Here is a 23,216-nt window from a genome sequence, read left to right as displayed (position 1 = left end):
AGTACGATAGTTATGGAGCACTTGTTTAAATCTTTCAGTTACAAAGGATGTATTTCCAAATGATAAGAAAATATACAATCAATCTAGACCGTTTGATTAGATGACAGCTCCTTCGATGGACCATATGTTTACTTTGACCTCACCACTTACGTTAGAGTGAAAGGTTGAGGTCTAAGTCTAACCCATTACCTCCTCCTCTCTTCTTCATCAATTCGTTCTTCACTTTGAGGGCCCATTAAGGTTACAGATTGACTTTTAAACTGGGTCTCCTCTTTGAATCTTCACATTCAAACTTTGGAGTCCAAACTGGTTTCTCTTCTTCAACTCTCTCCTTCTCTTTCTCCTTCAATTGATATAAACCGTTCATCAAATGATCACAAGCATCTCGAGTAGTTCTGAGAAGAGCAAAGAACATTTCCATCTTCTCTTCTTCTTTATCAACCTTCCTCTTCTTTCTCTCTCCTTCCATATAACAGCACTTTTATAATTTTCTTTGTTTCTTCTTTTTCTTTGCGACAACTTATAAACAAAAGCTTAGTAAACAATGTTGTTTAGATTGACTATTTATATATAGTCTTCCATCAATATGACTTTAATGTCTTTTTTTTTTCTTTCTTTCTAATTGACAGTGAAGTGACTAAAATACCCACCATAACTGCCTTTGTTTTTAATACCAAACCAAGGGTATTTGTGTAAATTCACGAGAACAGTGGTTGGACAGTCTTGGACTTGGGTCGGTTTAACGCGTTAACTTAACATCACAGAAATTGCGTCACCTGCGGTAACGTAAGGGTCCACCAACTGAGTGACGTCATATTCATGGTTTTTCTTGCTAGTCGGACGCGGTTTGTCATTGTGTGACGGTAGTTACGCAGTTAACAGTCTGGACTAGGTCCAACGAAGACAAACAGGTTTTCTAGACGTTGGAGATATTTGGAATTTTGGATTCTAGTATCCAACCAAAGAGATTCCTTTTAGGAATTACATTGGGTTTTTGATCTCTAAGAAACGTGTATTTTTCTCTTAAATCGATACAAAGTTTCTATTTTATTGGGATAATGACACATTTAGATAGTGGGAATCCCTAAGGATTATCCTTCCATCTCAGCCGTTTGTTTGATGAATAGTAAAGTCTCCAAAAGTTCTCCACGTGGATTTCTTTTTTTTTTTCTTTTTTAAATTTATTAAAGTAAAGTGAGGACTTGCGTACTTCACGTGATTCTCAATTAAGGGCATTATAAGCTTGTAACACGTGGTGTACGTGTAGACTGTGTTGACTGTCGACTCACAGTGGCTTTCAATTTGGCAACAATAATGACTTTCTGAAACCGCCCCGTCTGACAAACGCTTCTTGACTAAGCATTTATTATTGTTCTTCGAGATACACAATGCACATATTTATGGAGATGTAAAGAGTGTATCTAGAGAAAAAAAAAAATTCTACAGTTCTAACCATGCTACATCCGGGAGTTTATATCAGAGGAGGCGTCAAGCAATCACAACTGGTAAACCGACTAAATTGTGCATCTTGGCATCTTTGACCACAAAATCCCATATCTACTAATCACAATTAGGAGTGTCGATAAGTCGGTTTCAATTTCGATTCAACTCTTAAGGAATTTAGAATCATAATCATTATATTTTGTTCCATTTTGATTCCGGATCTGATTTTTAAAATACATAGAATTGGAATCCGAATCATCAAAAATCACGATACCCATTAGTTTTGATTCTCAAGAATCGAAGGAGAAAAAAAATTTTAATCATTATAAATATTTTCTCCTTTCAAAAAAATATATCATCAACAAAATTATTAACTTGATTACAATTTATTATATTAAATATACAAATTAATGATTTTTTTTTTCAAAAATAAAACTTTATCTTTAGTTGAAATTACTAAATTTTTAGAAAAGAACTTATTTTAAAGCTCCAATCAATAATTTATATGAAAATTTAAAGAATTTTATATAACATATATTTATTTTAAAATAAAAAATATCTTAAATCATTAGTATTGAAAGAGATGATAAAATAAATCAGTTCTAGGTACTCGCGGATACCCATTAGATAGAATCTAACGATTCTGATTCCTATCGGTTCGGTTCTATTTAGATTTGACTCTAATCAGTTCAATAAAAAAGGAAATCGAAATCGGATTTTCAATTCTAATTCGATTTCGGTTAAATGGGTATCCATTGGCACCTCTAATCACAATAAATTATGTATTAAGTGCATCCCCAATTTAAAAAAAGTAAATTTATTTCCTAAGATTTTGAATCTTATTGAGAGTCATTTTGTTAAAATAGATTACTACATCGGAAATCCAACACCATAATCTTCTAAATTTCATAAAAATAATAATAAATCAAAAAATTAATTTCTTTTGAACTAAATCCAAGATTTTGAAAAAGAATAGTCACCACCACTCTTTCACATAACTCCTAAATTTAAAAATAAAATTCAACGATTAAAAATAATTTATTTTTTTTAAATTCATAGAATTTCATCATTTACAATCCTAAAGTATCGGATCATGTTTTTCAATCCCAAGACATGAGCCAAAGGAACCTTATTAACAGTGCCAGGGGGGGAGGACTCTCGAGAAAACTACACAGTTGACTTAACTGTGAGCAAAGAAATTCCTCAAAAAAAATGTAAAATTGGAATTGGGGAAGAAGATGGTTTAAAGTTTAAACAGTTTTAAGTGATGGGATGTTACTCTTTATTTTGTACTTGTGACATCATGCTATTGATTCGTCAGTTTTTAATAGCAAGTACGGAATCTGTCAAAAACATTTAAGTACTAATTGTCGCTCATACATAAAACATAATTACTCATTTTGAACAAGGATCTCTGGCTTGAATTAATGTTGGGGAAAATAAAGCTGCCCCGTGTAACCAGCTCCAGTTACTGTACTAGATAACGACCTTGAACCACATTAACCGATCAAGAAATACTTCCCACTCCCCCAACTAAATGCTTGTGTCTTGTTTTCTTCCTTCCAAGGACAATGCCATTATAGCTATTAAATAACAGGAATCAAAGTTGTTATAATTGAAACAAGAACAATGAGAATGCACGCCTTGATTGATGTCACAACGAAACGATGAACAGCTGCTGCATTGAAGTATCATCTGAGAATCTCGGACTCGTTTCCTAACCAATGAAAGGTGATATAGTGAAAAGACGCTAGGTTTCGTACACTGCTGTTCTTACTTCTTAGATGGTTGGTTTAAACATTCAGGTCCAGAGGTTTTGGTGAACAATTGAGATACCCCCTTTGGGTTTTCAAACTGATGACATACACCCCAACTTGATATCTCAGAGTGACTAAATATAAAACGACCTAAATGTCCCCTCATCTTCAACCTCTAGCACACACATAACCATCATGAAAAAATAAAATAGTCATCTTCAAACTCTTCAACCTATGGGGAAATGTTTTTATCACATTCAATCAAACTTTTTAACCTACAAGAATAAATAATTTAAAAATATATATATCCTAAAGGTTGAAGACACTAGTTTTAGCAAGAGATTGACACAAGGGAATTTAGGTCTTTTCTGCTAGCCTCTCAGAGAAGATTTGAGGTCATGAAAGCACAGTGGGGGAATTCCAAATACTCACCAAAACCCAGAGGGATGTGTTTAAATATGCCCTATTTTTATTAATACTAGGAGTCGGGTGCAATATATTGTGTGATCTCATACAATGAGATAACTAAAAGAACAAATGGTTCACAGGTTAGCAGACTACTATATACTAAGAAAGGGAGTAAAATTTTAGCACTTTAAACTGCAAATCTACAGGGCTATGTTTGGATTGAGAGAAAAGAAGAGAAGAGAAACTCAATTCCTCTCCACCATGTTCGGATTGAATGGAGAGAATTTAGGACAAGTTTGGAATTTTAAAATATCTTAAAAGAGATCTAAGGGCAGAGTTGAAATTATAAAATATTTTTAAAAGGATTTATCTCTTCTCTCCACTTTTGGAGAGAATAAAAAAAAAAACCTTACCTTTTGTTTTCTCTCCCCCCACTTAACAATCCAAAGTCCAAACAAGAGAAAAATATTGTCAAATGGTGCATCCCTAGTCAAAATAAAGTGGTGGTTCAAATGCAGGCACTGTGAAGAAACCTTTATTAGTCTATATTAGAATACAACAAAACATGCCATCTAGCATAAAATACAATAATGTGTTCTTTCTATTCTGTTTCAAAAGATGAAATGAAATATGAACTAGTTTCACTAATTTCAACCTGAAAAAAGCATGGGAATGATACACTTAATACCTCGGACTCTTATGTGGATTATTCTTGAAAAAAACGAAAAATGTGGGAATCTGGCTAGTCATCTGCCCATCGAACACCATGTTTAGCTCCGAGGTAGTATGATCCAACAGGACCTCTACCTCCAAACTCATAGAGCTCCGGCGCTGCATTATGCTCATCGATCTCATGTAAAACAGGTGTTAGAATATTCCAGGCAGCTGCCACCTCATCACTTCGCATAAAAAGATGGTTGTCTCCGTCGATAACATCCAAAAGAAGATGCTCATACGAATCAGGAACCTCCACATTATATCTGCAATGTACGATGTTTACTTATAAATTTCTGCAGATATTTGGACATAAATCACAAACTTGGAGGAAATTAAGAGCTCACTTGTCCTTGTAGAGCATATTCAGTTCTGAAGCATCCAACTGTAATCCTAATCCTGGGATCTTATTGTTGACTTTGACAAGGATTGCTTCATCGGGTACATCGCGTAGAATCACCTCATTAGTTGCAAGTTCAATGTTATGGCCAATACGCTCACGGTAGAGATTTCCTGGTACATTGTGAAACTGGATGCGTATCTCCACTCTGCATGAAAATTCCAATGCAGTTGCCAGATTTGTATCCGTTAAACCAAACACAATAACAAGAAATGAGTGATAGAGATTGTAATACTAGGAGCAAAAAAAAGCTTAGTGCCACTGACCACTGCTCACTAGAACTACGTATCAAGGACAAAAATCCATCCTTTCTCCTTACATATGCACTGTTTTTTCCAATATAGTTTTTTGTAGACTATAAAAACCTACTTTATTACTAAATAAATACTCCAGTGTAGATTCACCTATTTTAAAAAGATCCAAAGGGGTAAATGTGTATATCAAACATTTAAATAATTATCCACCTGGATGAAGAAATTCAGCCAGCTGGGCATGACAATCACCAATCCTATACATTAGATTCCTAAATTATCATTACAAGCATGCATTCCACACAAAAATTATACACATTAGTACAACAAAGGTGCCAAAACTCGCCAATCAAATCAAAACTCGGCAAGTCAAATAGCAGTGTAGTAGCAACAATATGAAACTACAAATTTTAATTGTCTAAAAACAGGAAAAAATTATTAACTTCACCAATGACTCAGACGACTTGAACAAAAAATGAAGACCAATTTCAGGTCGAACCAAGTTTCTGAACGCGTATCACCAAGGACTAAATTGAGAAATGAAAGTTGTAAAAAGACAAAAAACACCCTTGCCAGAAATCAAAGCATACATTACAATAGTTTTAAATTTTAAAAACGGATAATCATGAGACAACAGACAAACAAACAAAATTTAAAGAAAATGACTAGGCACTACCTGTGTTTGATGAGACCCATTCCAGCTTTGATCATAAAAGGCACACCATCCCAGCGTGCATTGTCAATGTATAGAGCAGCAGCAAAAAATGTGGGGGTTAAAGTATTCAAATAAACATCAACCTTGTCTGCGGAACTGGCTTTATGCTGGCCAAGAACAATATCACTGAGCTCCAATTTCCGGATTGACCTTAGAACCTTAACCTGAATATCAGATTTACCTCATGTTACTAAAGGGATTGGCATTTTAGTGAAATACAGTCATTGGACAAAAATTACATTACCTTTTCATTTCTAATATCTTCATCATTGAGACTAATGGGTGGTTCCATAGCAAATAATGCAATTGTCTGGAGTATATGACTATGTATTATGTCTCGGATGATCCCGTAACCATCAAAATACCTGTAATTATTATTAACAGGATTAGATCACACTCATTATAATAATTGGAAAAAATAAGCAGTGAAGTGGATTACTTGATTTACTTGGACAAACCCAATGATTACCTTCCTCTTGTTTCCATACCCCAGTCTTCGGATAAAATGACCTATAATAAATTTATAATAAAAAAAGATGCTGACATTTCCACAAAACCTCATGCTGGGCACAGTTCATCAAAAAGAGAAGAATTATACCTGAACATTGCGTATGTAAGCCCGACTCCACAACGGCTCAAAAACCAGATTAGATAACCTTAGTACAGTGAGATTTTCTATTAGGTTCTTCCCCAATAGATGATCTATCCTGAAGGGAAAATTCATTCAAATCAGATTCAATGTAACTAATCAATTTTTATGGAAGATAAAAGCATTGAATTATGATCAAATTTGCAAAAATCATAGTTCATTAAAGGTTAGAATTAAACTTGAAATAGAACAGAAAGATGAACAATATAGATGAACCTATAGATTTGTTTCTCTTCGAATTTTGAGAGTAAAGACTTTGTCATCTGATAAGAAGAAAGAGCATCAAACCCAAAGGGTTTCTCGATTATTATTCGGTTCCAGCCTTTTGGGGTTTGGGCTTTATCAGCAAGACAGGATGCAACATCGAGGAGCGCTTCTTGTGGCACAGAAAGGTAAAACACCCTGTTTGCTTCAGATTCCCCCTGGTGTGGGCAAACTGTTAAAGAATGAACTACTGAAGAAGACAAGCAACTCGTTGAATAGAAAGATGAAAGGGAACTTAAAAAGGCAGAAGAAAAGCTTTCCAAGTACCAAACAATCTAGGTTTCATTTATTTACCTCAATACTTTCCATTCGAGCACTGAGCTTAGCCATTCCTTCTCTGTTGTCATAGCCTCCATTAAGGTAGTAAGTTCTGCTGAGAAAAGCATCCATTTTGTCCCCGCATTTTTGTCTGTAAGGTAATACATATCTACCTTTTTCAGCTTCATGATCACGATGAATGGAATAATGGCAGAACCACGAAGTTTAACACATCTTTATCATATGACTAACAACAGGAAATACACCAAGATCTCAATACTAATACTTCAAATCTCTGAAAATCAATTCAATGAAAAGAAATTGGACAATAAATTGCACTATCATTGACACTGATAGCTCTGTCTGCTGATACGTTCAATAAATAATTCTATAATTTAAAGATCCCACAATACAGAATGTGTTCAAGAATAACTGAACAAAATCAAATAAGAAGTGATACTATCACCATACTGATGATCAATACGGCAAGTCAAAGTTGAAGCAATTATGGATCTCAGATCTTCATCTGTTAAGTTCTTTCTTGAATACCCAAAAATACCAACATTCTGCAATCACAGTGAAACAAAAATGAAAGGAAAAGGTCACGTTTCCTTTAATACTTCAAGCAATAATATCCTAGTCTTTTTCTATGATTAGTATATTTTAATGAGTTCTAGATGACACTCTTTCAATGCTTGCAACATGAGAACTAAAACAATAATGAAGTAAATAAATAAAATTTCCATCCAATCTTTGACCTAATTGGGTTGAAATGATGATAAGTAGTTTTACCTCAGGAAGAAAACCACTGTAATACAGAGCGAATAATGCTGGAAAAATCTTATTTCTTGCCAGCTCACCAGTAGCCCCTACAACTGCAATGCAAAGTGAGGTTGCTTTACCAGCCTTATTGTCGTAATTATACGATTCGGTTTGTGTTGAAGATGAGGAGGAAGATTCCATGGCAGCAGTGGGAACTTCAGAAACAACAGGTTGATACCTAGGAATGGAATTTTCTTCAATTGAATCTGCATGTTTTATCAAATAAAAATTTCGGATATTATTCGAAACATGGTAAAGAAAATTTGCTCTTCTTGCTGAAATTGAAAAAGTTATATAATGTTTCTCTGCATTCGATCCTGAAATTTTGATATAAAATGGATGATCGAATACTTGAGAATGTGAACTATAACCAACTAACCATTCAGTAACCTGATCAAAGATGCATCTTCAGGAGGTTTCCCTTCTGGTGATAATGGTATTTCCAAGTGATCCAGAGATTGATCTTTTCCTTGAATTTCAAGCCTCTTAGAATCATTTCCCAACCCACGTTTTCTGTTGGGATTCTCAAGGTTGAACTTCTCAAGAATCCAAAATTTTAACCCACAAAACCTCTGTCTGAAATTGGCAGCTTTTCCATCAAATACTGAAGGGACGCAGCTCCTTGCAACCTACAGGCACCATGAATACAAATACTTCGATGCATCACAATGTATTTATAGGGCTTGCAACCCGCAATCACCTACTCAGTACTGAAAACTAATCACGCTTGCTTAGCAAAACTGTATCCACTTTATAAAACCAGAAACTTAAGGAAGTGTTCAGCAATGAAGTTCAACCTGCACGGCATTGATTTATAAGGGACCTGTACATTGTGTATGGGTTGTTGTTGTTGTTTTTATTTAGGGAGTGGGAATAAAAAGCCATTATGCCCCACTGATACCGAGTTGGCTTGCCCAAGTCATCTCATCTCAGATGTGGTAAACCATTTAGTTCAATTTAAGATTATTTATTAATATATTTATGTTTAAATAATTATAACTTTTTTATAAAATAAGGTGGATTAGAAGATGTTCATACCCAAGATCTGTTTCTATTTAAATAATTATACTTCTACTAAGGTACTCAAGCTTACACCCAAATAAAACTGATCAAATTTTTTATAGATAAATTAAACTGATAAACTTGGGACCAATTGAACCGAGCCTCTACCACATTTACGTGAGGTTTACTACGACTAAGGCAAATCATTAACTAGTTCAAGCAACAAAGCTCAAAAAAATCTAGTTAGCAACCACAGATTGGAAACCCTTCTCTGCAAAAATCAAAATTTCTAGATGTGCGTAATCAAGCAGTTTTGAATTGAACAGTAATTGAGTATATAATAGGATAAGAAGATCAAAATTGTCATAGAAGAACAACTAAATCCAACACAAAACGAAGGAAACTCACGGAAAAACTGTGAAGAGAAGTAGATACAGAGATTTTGCGGGCATTTGAGCGAAGCAAGGCTGATCTCTGGATCGAATTATCAGGGATGGGTTTGATCAAAGAAGAGAACGAGAGAGCCATATTGTTCTAGGGTTTTGAGCTTCTCCAAATGTCTAAGAAGATCGAAATGTTGGAGTGGAGATGGAGCTAAAACCCTGGTTTCTAGGGTTTTAAGCTTCTGCAAATGTTCCTAAACCCAATACACTGACTTGAACAAATCAATGGGCCAAGAAATGGTTTAATCCGAGTTCGTGGCGCAGCAAAAATTCGATGAAAATTATTCGAAGCGCAAACAGTAGGACACGTCACCGTAACTATACTTCGCGCTCAAGCGAGCCAAATAATGCCACGATATAGTTAGTATTCCTATCTATAACCATAAGAAACAAAATAATAAATGGCATTGAAGGACTTCTAAATATCTCCCTCCCAAGTTTTTTTTTAACTTCTAATACCTAAAATTTACATAAAATATATCAAAATCGACGCTCAAATCAAAAGTTATGTCTAAATCTTTAAAATTATGAATATGTCATTTTATATTAACTTTCGATATTTATTGAAAAATTCAAATTAAGTAAAAGAGGTGAAAATGAATATTATAAATATCTATATAATAAAATACAATAATAAAATTTATTAGTGAGGGATAAACATCACATCCAATTACAGTTATCCTCCTACCCTTTCAAGTATATTGTCTTCACTATCCTTCTTTCATACCTCTTTTATTCCTTTTTTTAATGATACCCCTCTAAATTTGTTATCTTTCCTTTCTTATACCTTCAATACAAAAGATTTTTTTTAATAGTACCCTTATAATTTAATATATATATATTATTTTTATTTTTACCCTTTTAACCCCCAAAGAGGATGCTCTTGATGTAGGCAGCGAACTCTAGTATATTGATAAATAAAAAGATAGTATTTTGAATACTTTAAAATTTTTCTTAGGTGAGAAATCATTTAATTTAAAAAACTCTACTAATTATAAGTTAAGTCGAAAAATTAGGTATATTAAATAGAAAGAAAAATTTAGATGTACCCTCCTTGTTTAGGTGAATATTAGTGATACCAATATGTCCTTCAATCTCATTTTTCGCTTATAAACTAATAATTATAACATAAATACCCTTATCTATGGTTCGAACTAAAAATCTTTGAATTTTCTTTGTAAAACTAGTTGTCCTTAAACTCTAAAATTCTGACATTCAACCTTAAAATAAAAAATAAATAAAAGCATCATTTTCAATGTTAAGATCTATCTACTTTCAAGTCTCGGTGAAAGATCACATTTGAATCATTTTTAGTAATCTATAAGAGAAGACCGAGGTCAAGGCATATCTCATCACAGGGGTATCTCAAAAATTTACCAAAAAGTGAAGGGATATATGTTTATATCATCCAATATTTATTTATCATGGTATCTCAATATGAGGTCCTAGAGAAAAAATGCACCCTAATATACAAACATCACAAGTATGCACCCTACCATCCTAGTTATTTATCCACATCTCATTGTCGTTATTCAAGCTACTTCTTCCACGTGGCGTTTTGTGAGCCCTTTCACGATTGAACTGAACCCATTCAGCCATCATGTTAGTTTAATTTTCTTATATACTCTCGTCAATCTCCAACATATAATAATATTTAACATTTAAAAATAAATAAAATATGAACTTGATGTCAAATATCATCTAACTTAAATCATCCCTCCAATATCACTTCCTCACCTTATCCTTCTCTGCAACTTAGTTATCCAAATTTGAGCTTTTTAATCTATAAAAAAAAAATGTCGAACACAACCCTTACAGGTTCGCCTTCGGAGTCAGTTTGGTGGATGGGAGGCAACACTATGTTTGTGGACAACATTAATAGTCCGACGACACCAGCTTCGATGATCTTTAGTGATGATCAGTTTTCTATAAGGAGTACTGAGAGTGTTGTAGTTGTTCCGGTACAAAGCATGGTGACTTCGACAACCCAATCGAAGATGTCGGGAGTCTCCAGCAGCTCAACACCTGATGTTCGATATAAGATTGAGAATTCTTCGCCCAAGACCGCTAAATATATGGCATTAAGGATGTATGAGAACTTGAAGAGACATGGACTTAGAGATGAAGCAATTAAGGCTTTTGGAGCTCGAAAAGATAGAGAAGTGGAATTGGAGGTGGAAGTTAGGAAGAAAACGATGAGCTTATGGGGATGGATTTTTTATTGAAGGACGGTTTTGTTAGTTATCTTCGTGATGTAGCTCGAATCACACCACCCATTCCACAACAGGTACACTGAAATCTAATTTCTTTTGGTAGTCCGCGATGCAGCTTGTTGTGATTGTCAGAAATACCTTCCTCCACCGTGTTGATTACTTGGTTAATGCCACGTGGCATGTCAATATTTAGGCTTAGTATACCCCTTGATTTTGGTGGACCTTCACAACCAAAATCAGAATTGTTGATTCTTTTCTATGAAAATCCTACTGTGTTTCACACTCCATTGTTATGGTGGTCATAGATGTGTTTTCTCGAGATACAAGTGAAAAGCATCTATGGTTATCTGCACCTGATTAAATCTAAGAATTGATGAATTAATCATGAAACATGGTAACATTCAAATATCAAAAAGAAGATAGGGTTTTTAGAAAGATTGAAACATGATGGATTTTGGTAAGAAACACAAAAGGATAATCTCCAAATTTTGCCGATTTTTTTCCAAAATTTTCTCGAATTGAGTCGAAGATTCCGAATCCAAACTTTGTTACTATGATCATGACCCATATTAGAATTAGTCAATCAGGTTGACTTTTTATGTGAATGTCCACCATTAAGAGTCTGCCACATGGCATTATATGACGTGACCAACAGAGGAAAGGTAGGTAGTCCGTAACACCCTCAGATTTCCACTAGCTATATTACAATTTATACATTTTTCAATTACAAAATTTTGGATCTTTTTTATGGCTTGCCCACTGCTTTGCTTTTTGTCTCATTTAGTTTCTCATCTTTTTAGTTATTTATTTTAAGGAAAAAGAGATTCGTTAACTCTCGTTTTCAAAGTCGTTGAGATTACATGAAATCTCCACACTTGTAATGTTCCCGCAAATGACAAGAAATATTCTTAGAACTTTCAAAAAGGATCCGTTATTAAGAGGAAAAGGTCAACCCAAATGGACGGCTATTGTGTACAATGATCCAACCATCAAACAGTCCTAGGGACCCAGTCATGTGGGATCAATTCTGGGAGAATTATGACAAGCATGGTTTTAAAACTCATTTTGACGTCTTGTCTCATCTCGTCTTGTCCATGAACGAGACGAGTTGTCCGATACGTTTGAGTCATCTCGTTCAAAAATGAGAAAAATGATCTATGATTTTAAATCTCGTCCGATATGTTTGACTTGTCTATCCATCTTGTTGATGGACGATACCGAGATGTATTGAATGAGTCGTCCCGGTCTCGGTCCTGGTCTCGGACGAGATTTAAAATGATGATCACAAGTGATCATCATACATTTAGTTATAAGTGTGATTATGAAGAGAAAATGTACAACGTTCCCTGACTTAGCAACTGAGGATGATGATCCTTCATATTTGTATTGCATCATGGCCCACCAATCTCTCATTGTCTGATGTATTTGCTGGATTTTGTAGGTTGTCCGATTTTCAGGCATAAAATACTTACAAACATTTGACATCTCCAACAATGGATATGAAACCTTCGGTAATAAGTTGGTGGGATGTTTTTTGGGGCCACTAAAGAGTCTTCTTCACAGAAAGAAGTCGACACAGTTACAAGTTCTCAAAGGTGTTGATGGATACATCATGCCTGGGTCCATGACTCTACTCCTAGGCCCCCCAGGTAGGACTCCAAATATAAAAACCTATGGCCCAAATAGTTTCCAGGTGGGATCTAGACCCATTGAATCTTAATTGATAACCATGTAACTCTTTTGGCAGGGAGTGGAAAGAGTACTCTATTAGAAATCCTAGCAGGAAGAGTGGAAGACAAGAAGGGCTCAGTACTAGAAGGTGTTATTAAATACAACGATAAGCATGCTTCGGAGATACGCCTTAGTAGACTCATTGCGTATGTTAGTGGTCAACTTAACAAGTAAGCATTATTCTGGTAAAAACACATAAGTACACGTGGCACATATCAGTGGTTTAGATAACATGGACTCCAACCCATGTTTCTAATACAAAATTCAATCTAAACCTAAATCTTATCTTTTGTCCAAATGAATGCAAGAAATTAAAATTAGGTCACTTTGATTTGAGACTAATGGGACCCATTAATAGGTTGGGGCCAATACCTACACTACACTGTCATCACCTTCAATACTACTCAAAGATTAGCTTTGCTAATTCTCTTTCTGCTGTAACTTTGCAGGCATATTCCATTCTTATCAGTTCGGGAGACCCTCGAATTTGCAAGGGATTGCACTCAGGGGCTTCGGCCGGAGAACTTCACTCCCCAAATGAGAAAATTCTTCGCTCATGCACTGGTGGAAGGACAGGATCCATTTCTAGAGTATGTACTGGAAATACTAAACCTCAAGGCTATAGAACATGAACTCGCCGGAGAAGCAATTTCTGACATTGATCGACAAAAGCTTACAACAGCTGAGTTGGCGTTGGGAACCTATTCAGTCTTGTTCTATGATCAACCATTATCTGGATCTGACCCCGCAGCTACTTATGATCTAGTGGACACCATTCGGACCATTTGCAGGATCCAGCAATCTTCGGTGGTTATGTCACTCACCCAACTCTCGCAAGAGGTGTTTGATCTTTTCGACAGGGTTATACTCCTCGGTGATGGGCAAGTTATATTCCAAGGCCACCGTCAAGACACTGTTCCCTACTTCGCCAACCTCGGGTTAGTAGTAGGAGCAATAACATTAGTATTAGTGGTTGTGGCGATGGCATTTCTCTGAGGAGGGAATCTAACATTTAAATCTATAATGCTTAGAACATTATATTCCATGCAGTTATATATAATCTTTTATAGACCACAGCTACTACACTCAGATAATCCCAATCCTCATGAATCTTTGGTATATAAGAAATTCCCATGCATTTGGACTAGGCATTCAATAGGTGGGATTGAAGAATATAATCTACTTCGATGAACCAGTAATTAATTTAGTACAACTGTGGAGACACAGGATACTTTCCCCAGAGAGTTGACCCATTCAAGTTTGCTGAATATTCTTCAGGTACATGAAGCCATCACACATCAATTCTGCTGAGTTTCTTGAAGACATTGTGGTCGGAGAAGGCTCACAGTATCTAAATACTGGGGCAAGTCACTTGAACCTAGAGGAACTCATGGAATGCTATAGGGCATCAGATCACTACAGAGATATCATGAGAATCGTCAGTGGGGAGGACATGATGCATACATATTGGGTAGAGAGTGAGCCTGGCCTCCGCTTGTCTTTAAAGACCCCGTCCAAATACCATAGCTCAATCAGTCCTGAACCAAGGAGAGAGACTGGTACACATTCCCCCCCTTCAATATATATATATATATAGGGTCAGGATCAAGGGACACGAAAAAACATATGTAAAAACAATGTAACATTAATAAATTTTCAAAATATGGGTTAGAAGTTTCAGATTAAGCTGATTTTTTGTGAGGATGATCTCTATGATGGGAAGATCATCCAAAAAAATATATATATAAATCAGTCCAATCTGAAACTTCTAAGCCCATTAAAAGTGATTTAGAATGTGGACCGTCGATTTTTTGCCAATTTTTGTCAATAATTTGTAAATCACTTTTGATGGATTTAGAAGTTTCAGATTGAGCTGATTTTTTGTAAGGATGGTCTTCTTATCATAGTGACCATCCTCGCAAAAAATCAGCTCAATCCAAAATCTCTAAACCATATTTTGAAAAACCATTGCTTTTACATATGTTTTTACATGTCCCTTGAATCGCCCCCATATATATATATATTTAATGAAAGCGTAAAAGGTGATAAAGCACAATATTTTAGGTATCATGGCCAGCAGTACAGACTTTCAGCCTCTTGGATTTATCACAATCTAAATTTGCAGACAAGATTATCCTAATCATTTCATCTGCAACATTTTTCAACAGTTAAAAATAGCATGGTAACATTGTGTTGACAATCTAAAAGAATAGAAGGTTTAGATAATCAGTACAACACAATACTAGATCATTTAATCTCAATTGTTAGAATGTTAGTCATGCATAATAAACTTTTTGCGTCGTTTGCTCCCTTGCAGAGTTGGTGGTTTGTAAGCTCTCCACAAAAGTGGGGCATTCCGGGGGGATCGAAAGCACAGGAAGAGTTCAGGTGGGAGATGTGGTAACAGGAATTTCTATAAACAATGAAGAACTGAAGTATCTTTCCGTAGGGTCTAAGAAAACCCAACGCAAACGTGCATCACATGTGTATTCAATGCTGAAGCAGGCTCAGGGCCACGTCCGTCTCCAAGTTGAACGCTACAAAGAGGAGGTATGGGTTCGAAACACAGCAAAGATGAAGTATGTCACACCACACACACCAATAGGATGGTCCTTAGGACAGTGTGGGTGATTGACGTATGCATTATAGGGCAGGATATATGCTTTCAATACCAATTTAAGAATATATTGTGTACAGGGGGTCATTCCTATCATATACCAAAAATCCAAATTAACACAAACTAGTTCTAACTGGTGAGTATCACTTGACCAGGAGGACGAGTACCAATCTCAATGGGAGCATTTTCAAAGGCCCTTTGTTCAAACATGGTGGAACTCTACTAAAACTCTCATAAACAGGCAATTCAAGATCACTAAACGGCTTCATGCCTTAATCAAACTGAGGCTTTTCCAGGTTAGAAGCAATATCATATGCTTAAACGTAACATATTTGTGTAGATCAAACAATGGCGTTTGGGACTCATTTGTTGTACCTGATGTCTCCTAGATGGACACATCAAAAGATGGGTCTCAACCCACCATTTTTGTGCCACATGTAGTAGGAATTATGGCTCCAACTGCCTCCTCTCAAAAGTATACACCAAATGAAAAACTAACTCGTCTTTTAGCTTTGCAGGCCATTGTCCTTGGTGTGTTTGCAGGTACATTGTTCTACAAACTTGGTGGCCAATACACACAACTGCAAATGAACTCTGTGAGGGCCCTGGGTTTTGTATCCACCATGAGCATAATGCTCATAAACTTGGTACAACTCCCTCTCTACATGCTGCAGAGGCCAATTTTCTATAAGCATAGAGCACAGCGATTCTTCAGAGCTTCTTCATATACTGTTGCTCAATGCGTAGTCAACCTCCCACAGACCTTCATAGAAGTAATTCTCTCATTTACCTTTTCTCCGCTGAAATAAAAAAAAATAGCTGTGTCAAATGGAAGCCAAAATAAATAGAAATTCTTGCAGGCATTGGCATATACTCTATGCGTCTATTTTCTAGCTGGCCTATCTTTGGCGGGAAATGGGGTACTGCTATTGAACTACCTGACTTTGCTGTTCTTGGTTGCATACTTCGGTTCATCTGTCTTCTTCTTTCTCAGTGCCATATCTCCTATTCCTGAAGTGGGAAATGCTTTGGCAGGTATTCCTTATTTCTGTTTATGTTGGCCAAAGTTGGATCTGATCAACTAATATAAACCACCTGTATTATAAGGCAACCCTAAAACTGTCTTACAATTGGACCATCAGAGAAATTTGACATGCCAGCACCTTGTTTCATGTTCTCCTTCATGACGGAAAAAAATGGGTTCAGTCCAATTTTGACACAATCAGAAGATGGTAGATTCACTAATACAAAGTAGACAGTATTAATGACCCCTCTATCCCCCAGCTCTCTCCTTTCTCTATATGGCCACTCCACTGCAGTAAGACTAAACTGTGGAGTTTTATTGAGGACTCTAACGTCAATTGAATATATCCTACACAAATAGAGGAAAATCAAGGTGCCAGTTGGGTGGACCATAAGGCTGGTATATCTGCTGATTAATCATACACGTGTCAGTTTTCAACAAAGCAGATCTCCTAGGTGGAACACATTGAATGATAGTTTTGTTCCAAGCATGTGCACTGAATGTAGGCCTATAATATCTGTTGAAGGTCCTAAATAAACAAGAGGAAGACCAAAAAAGAAAGTGGATTTAGTGAGTACAGATGTGACCACTTAACTGAAGACATGGCTTTAGAATAATTCAATGGAGGAACAAGGCTCTTCAGCCAACCCTAAATTTTTGGGTTAAGGCCTTAATGATGATAACAATGATGACTTAATAGTTTCATTCTAGAAATAAACCCAATAATTATCTCGATAATATTCCATTTTTTAGTTTGATTTAGACCACATTTCATTTATGTCACTCTACAATTGTTTGCAGGCCTCATTGTTTCCATCTTCCTGCTCTTCAGTGGATTTGTGATCTATCCATCCAATATCCCTCCTTACTGGAAATGGCTATTCTATGTGAACCCAATTCACTGGGCTAATGTCTCCTTCTGCAGCCTTCAGTTCAGCAAGGGCTACACAGACTCCTGCACAACTTCCTCGGCCAACTTCCTTTCTGTGACCAGTTTCCAGAAATGACTGTTGGGAAAGCATATCTGGCTTTCAATGAGCTTCTAGAAGATTCAGAAATAACATGGCTTCCTTATGTCATTATTCTAGGGTGGACAGTTATGGTCAACTTATTGGCATTGTTGGGTTTGAAAAAGATAGAGTTCACAGGGATGAGCCAGTCACTGCCCCAACAGAAGGCCCCAGTGATAAGCAATTATGAGGATACAGAAAGCGGCCTCTATTCTTCCAATAGCTACAATGAACAGTCTGATGATTCTGATCTTTCCAGATACACCAGGCCACAAAGACCTTTGTCAAGTTATGGCAGGATGGTAGATGACCGCAGGGTCAATAATTTGAACGAGGAATTTCGAGTTGATCTAGAGAGGAGCGGGCTGGTGATTCCAGTCCAACCAGTGACACTCTTGTTCTTGGATCTTTCATTCACAAGGTGTGTTCCTCCACTTTTCATACTAATGAGATTTGCTAACACTAACAGTTAAGTAAGCTCCTAAATTACCTCTAATACACACCTCATTCATGGTTACCTGGATGCTTACCCTCACTTTGAGAGTAAAGATATAGATTTCAGTTTGGCCCTGTGTTTTTTCAATGAGGACAGATACTTAACATTGCATGTTCAATGCATCAGGTACAACACTAAAACTAAACAAAGAACTTCGGTTTTCGACTCGATTACGGGTTATGTAAAACCAGGAACCATGATGGCATTATTGGGTGGCTCCAAGGAAAGAATGACCACCCTCCTCAAATGCCTATCAGGAAGGATACCTCTAGATGGTAGCTTAACAGGGGAACTACGGACAAATGGCTTCAAGCCATGCACCACATTCTCAAGACTCATTGGCTATGTTGAGAAAGTCGATGCTCACCAACCTTACCTCTCTGTGCGGGAGTCTCTTCAATTCAGTGCCAACCTCCGTCTAGAAAAATCTATCAGCTCCATGAGCCGCCGTATACATGTTGAGCTGGTCCTTGACCAGCTCGGCTTAATACTCTATGCCAACCAACTTGTCGGCTCCCTTCGAGATTCCACAGGGGAAACTTTCACAATAGCAAAGAAGATCACCATTGCTGTCGAGCTTGCTGCCAACCCGAGTGTACTTTTTCTTGAAGAACCAATATCCAGCCTTGACACTTCCGGAACTTTGTCAATCCTCAAAACTCTCTCTCAAGTGACAGATTCTGGTCGGGTAATAATAGCAACCCTCACGCATCCTAGTGCACGTGCACTCTCCTTCTTCAACAGAGCTCTAATCCTAACACGAGAAGGGCATCAAGGGTATTTTGGTACCATAGGATATAACTGCAGTGAATTATTAGATTACTTCGCTTCAATCCCAAAGGCCCCTCAATATTTCCAACTAGAAAACCCAGTTAGCTTTGTGATGGGGGCTCTCGGCTTAGGGATCAAAAAAAGGAGCACTCCTTTAGTGGATTTTGCCAAAATCTATAAACAAAGCTCTTTATGTGAGATCAACAGTAAGGAAATCAGCAGTATGAATAGGTCAACAAAGCACATCGAATTAAGTGGTGTACATTCTACTTATCCAACATCATATCCACACCAAGCAGGATTGGTACTACTAAGGACACAGAGGTTCTTATGGAGGAATGTACAATACACATACGGTAGACTCACAGGATGTATGATGATTGGTCTCCTGATGGGTTCATTGTATTTTCAGGTTGAATATAAAGATATATACGGCATGGCTTCACGTACACTTTACATTTACATGCAAGTTATTCTCATTGGGGTGATCTCAGCGAACAATGTGATTCCCCAGATTGGCACAGACAGGTTGGTGTATTTCCGAGAGAGAAGGGCTAGAATGTACCTGCCTATTTTTTATCCAGTGTCATGGGCAGTGGGAGAGATTCCATATTTTTTCATTGCTACATTAGCAATGGTAGGATTTGGGAATGGCATGGCAGGAATTGGAACAAGATCCGCTGAAGAGTTCCTAATGTATTGGTTGGCCTCTTCATGTTTACATTGTGTGCAACGTATTTTGGGATGATGCTCACATTCTTGGCACCTTTGCCAACTTTGGCAGCATTTGCTGTTTCAATCTTGACATCAATGTGGGTGTCGTCCTCTGGTGTCGTTGTTGTGCTCCATGATATTAGATTCTACAAGTGGATGTATTGGAGCAACCCATTCCAATACGTGCTGAATGCATTAACATCCATCAGTTTCTATTGCGATACAAAGCAATGTGAATCAGAATGCAAGTGTGCGCAATTGCCAGATGGTTCTTATGTGTGGGAAAAGTTGGAGAGAGCAAGAACTTTAAGTAAGGAGAGGATAGATACTGACATAGTCACCTTGGCAGGGATGTGTCTATTGTTTTCCAGCCTTGCTTTTGTCTTCTTTGTTGTGTTGAAGCACAATTCACCCCCTTCAGTATAGAGCAGGACATGCACCAGGTGGGATACAGACACAAAAATGGAGGATATCAAAGGGGCCAAGGTGCAGTTAATTAGAATTGGTGGGAGGCATGAGTCCATGAGATTCAACCCAATCGAACTAAAAATGAGTCCGTGAGATCAAGATAAAGAGAAAAGAGATAGGCACATTTAAAGTTGATTGCTAGTTGATGATCTGAGGAACTACTTCATCAGAAATTGTAATTCTATTACTCTTGTTCTACTAAAGATTAAACCATAACTAAAGTAGGTACAGTTTCTGCAGTCTAAATTATGATGAGTCTCTCCTACATTTTAACCTTATGCAGCATCTTAAATAATTTATAGTTTAGTGTATAAATAGCTCTACACTTACGCTTGGACCAGGCTTCACCTTGAATATGAGCCTAGTCCTCTTAAAATTTTGAACTTGATCCTTGCCACTAATATGTCACCTTAGGTAAAAGTGGAACAAACCATACGGAATTCATAAGAAATAACCTGATCTGGACATGCATATAAACCAAAGTCCTGATGCAACCCTAGATTCATGAAAACCAACCAGAAAGATGTAACAAACCAGGTTAACTTTTATTTTTTGGCTTAGTGGTAAAAATGGGTTAATATAGGGGAGATAGCATGGTTGGGCATGCCTTTGCAGCATGTATAAAATACTAAACAATTTCGGTTCTATGGTATCGTTAGTCTAAGATGTTAATGGCCTGCCTTTGTCTATATATTGGTTCAGATTTAAACAAAGAAGTAATTTAGGTTGCTTTTACAAAAGATCCAAGGATTTACATTACCGTAACCATATAAGAAAGGAAGAGAATGGATATAGCAGGATCTATCCCCAATCCACAATGGGAAGAGGAGGATACCCTCCTTCTGGAGGTGGCCTCAGCGATGGAGGTAAATTATCAAATGAAATACCCATGCCCTCTCTAATCACATCCCCTGTGTAAAACAAGGACAAAATGAGCCCAAAAAAATTTGCAAACAATACAAAAAGAAGTGGTTCTATTTTATTTTTTAAATATCCACTACCCTCATTGGATATTTGCAACCAAAAAACAATTGTTAAACATCCAATACTAATTTTATTTTATTTTAAATATATGGTGCTAGAGTGACCTCAATATTGTACCTCACATCGCACATCCTGACGTGAAAGTGTATAGGAACCGTAGATGCTTTTTCGTATCTCGATGAAAAGCATCTATGTCTCCTATACACTTTGACGTCGGGATGTGCAATGTGAGATACAATTTTGAGGTCACTTCAGCATTACTCATACATATATATATAAAGGGGGTTAGGCCTTGTGCCTAAGTAGCATAATAATGGTACTAACAAGTAAAATTGAAGACCAATTATTTTAAAATGAATCCAAAAATGGTCCATGATGGAAGAATTGGTTTTGCAACAACAAAAGGAACGTGGGTATATGGATTCGAAATAATTGAGGTTGCAGAATTGTGAAGTAATTTCAACTTGCCTCTCACAGAGGAGCCTCCTCTTATGAGTTGATCTCCTTGGATTATCGGTGATTGGAGTACAGCCTCCCCAAAGTTCACTACAGAATGAGAAACCAAATAAAAAAAACCATAAAGTCCATCCATTTTTTTATTTAACTCAAAAAAAAAAAAAAAACAAATATCCTAATTAGTCCAAAGAAATATCAAAAATTTCATTGAGAAACAAACTTACAAGGTCTGCCTTGTACATTCGGGTTTTGAATATTTTGTTTGGGATGAAAATATTTACAGGAATCCCCATACTGGCAGAATCCCTTCACAGTACGACCAAAAAAGAATGAGAAAATGATGATCTAAGTCAACATTTCTGACCAGAATTTTAAAATAAAATAAAAATGAGAAGATATTCATTGAGATTGTACCGTCCGCACGAAATGGTTGCAAACTCCTTTACCGAAGCTCTCTGCTTGAATCTGATTTATACCTAAAAGTAACAAATAAAGAGGAAATTAAGAAAGAAGAATCGATAAAATTGAGAGATAGAGAGAGATTTGGGTTTTATAGAAGAAAGAACCTTTGAAGGAGTCGTACCAGAGAGCTCTAGCTCGCTGGTGCTGTACGCCCTGGAGGTGGCGCTTTCTAGCAGATGCGGTATCTTGGAATTGTTTGTCACAGTAGTCGCAATAGTACTTCGCAAATGGCATCCTCCTCTCTCTCTCTCTCTCTCTCACAAAAACTCCAGAATCCAGAATCCGCCTGGCTTCATCGATCGATAACGTCCAACCGTCCGAACTAGTTTTCTATTACTGCATCGGTTCGTTTTAACGACAAACCGGCCTAAATAAACGACCGACACGCATTGTAATGGCCGAAATCCGCTTTGTAGCATAAAGCTCTATTTAACTGTTTTCTCTCATTACTGATTTCTTTTTTTTCTTTTCTTTTTTTTTTAGAGGGTACTACTCTCAAGGAATTTACCTTCTCAAGAGCTTCTGTTATTTATTTATTATTATTTTTTTTTTTCATGGTATAAAATCTTGATTCTTTATATGCATGTTTTCAATCTTAAAGAACACGCTAATCTCAAATACTAATCTAAGGATCTCTACTTAAATGTAATCTAATAGCATAATCAATTGTTGAGTTTAGTCTCACATCAGACACTTATTGCCTTGTCTCTCTCCTTTAAGCACTTGGGCATCTCCTCTCATTGCCAATTGATTTTGAGTTAGACTCCCAAATTTACAGTTTAATCTACATCAGACATTCATTGTCTTGTCTCTCTCCTTATAAACTTCTCGGCCTCACCACTCATTGTCAATTGATTTTGAGTTGAACCCATCATCAATAAATACAAAAAATGCCTTTATCGTAACAAACTTTTGTATTCTCTAGATTTGTACCACTCTTAGATGGAAATTCATCAACCAGTTATAGGAGTTGTAAAGGGATTACACACTTCATTTCTTTTGAATTAAGCTGGACTTTTCCTTTTGTGTCAATAAGTTTGATTCCATTTTGAGTTTTTCTCATGCAATCTTAAAAAGAAGAAATATTCAAGTTAAAGGTCTTAAAAAGTAAAAGAAATCCCAAAAGAATATGATTGGACATGGT

The 23,216-nt window shown here is 36.5% G+C and overlaps 4 protein-coding genes across 9 annotated transcripts; 2 read left to right on the top strand and 2 right to left on the bottom strand.

Moving 5' to 3' along the window:
* Positions 1-4,121: 4,121 nt before the first annotated feature.
* G6PD4 (glucose-6-phosphate dehydrogenase 4) lies at positions 4,122-9,475 on the bottom strand. Of its 2 annotated transcripts, none has more exons than XM_086429330.1 (12): positions 9,092-9,475; positions 8,072-8,310; positions 7,652-7,859; positions 7,331-7,425; positions 6,896-7,010; positions 6,554-6,759; positions 6,287-6,395; positions 6,158-6,198; positions 5,933-6,053; positions 5,650-5,852; positions 4,670-4,870; positions 4,122-4,588 (listed from the first exon to the last, which is right to left on the bottom strand). In XM_086429330.1, exons 1-12 carry the CDS (start codon positions 9,209-9,211, stop codon positions 4,351-4,353), a joined length of 1,896 nt encoding a protein of 631 aa, XP_086285456.1. In that variant the 5' UTR covers positions 9,212-9,475; the 3' UTR covers positions 4,122-4,350. The 2 variants fall into 2 exon arrangements, with proteins under 2 accessions (XP_086285456.1, XP_086285455.1); XM_086429329.1 differs by having other exon boundaries at positions 7,652-7,887; positions 8,061-8,310; positions 9,092-9,472.
* A 3,772-nt stretch (positions 9,476-13,247) lies between these two features.
* LOC147383664 (C2H2 and C2HC zinc fingers superfamily protein) lies at positions 13,248-22,514 on the bottom strand. Of its 5 annotated transcripts, none has more exons than XM_086429333.1 (6): positions 22,177-22,514; positions 22,025-22,086; positions 21,835-21,916; positions 21,623-21,700; positions 20,931-21,081; positions 13,248-14,644 (listed from the first exon to the last, which is right to left on the bottom strand). In XM_086429333.1, the coding sequence occupies exons 1-5, from the start codon at positions 22,304-22,306 to the stop codon at positions 20,972-20,974; spliced, it is 462 nt and encodes a 153-aa protein (XP_086285459.1). In that variant the 5' UTR covers positions 22,307-22,514; the 3' UTR covers positions 13,248-14,644; positions 20,931-20,971. The 5 variants fall into 5 exon arrangements, with proteins under 5 accessions (XP_086285459.1, XP_086285460.1, XP_086285462.1 ...); XM_086429334.1 differs by having other exon boundaries at positions 13,248-14,608; XM_086429336.1 differs by having other exon boundaries at positions 13,248-14,486.
* On the top strand, positions 13,598-17,858 carry LOC147383666 (ABC transporter G family member 31-like). Its single transcript, XM_086429331.1, has 7 exons — positions 13,598-14,008; positions 14,349-14,629; positions 15,388-15,620; positions 15,843-15,983; positions 16,206-16,460; positions 16,548-16,722; positions 17,513-17,858. The coding sequence occupies exons 1-7, from the start codon at positions 13,608-13,610 to the stop codon at positions 17,716-17,718; spliced, it is 1,692 nt and encodes a 563-aa protein (XP_086285457.1). The 5' UTR covers positions 13,598-13,607; the 3' UTR covers positions 17,719-17,858.
* Positions 17,811-20,128, top strand: LOC147383665 (ABC transporter G family member 41-like). The gene is made up of 4 exons (XM_086427329.1): positions 17,811-18,142; positions 18,344-19,292; positions 19,401-19,722; positions 19,773-20,128. Exons 1-4 carry the CDS (start codon positions 17,811-17,813, stop codon positions 20,126-20,128), a joined length of 1,959 nt encoding a protein of 652 aa, XP_086283455.1.
* Positions 22,515-23,216: the final 702 nt, after the last annotated feature.

The sequence above is a fragment of the Akebia trifoliata genome, chromosome 16 (genome assembly GCF_017979445.1).
Source record: "Akebia trifoliata isolate Shusen 1 chromosome 16, ASM1797944v1, whole genome shotgun sequence".
Lineage (NCBI taxonomy): Eukaryota > Viridiplantae > Streptophyta > Magnoliopsida > Ranunculales > Lardizabalaceae > Akebia > Akebia trifoliata.
This window is presented reverse-complemented; position numbering and strand designations above follow the sequence as displayed.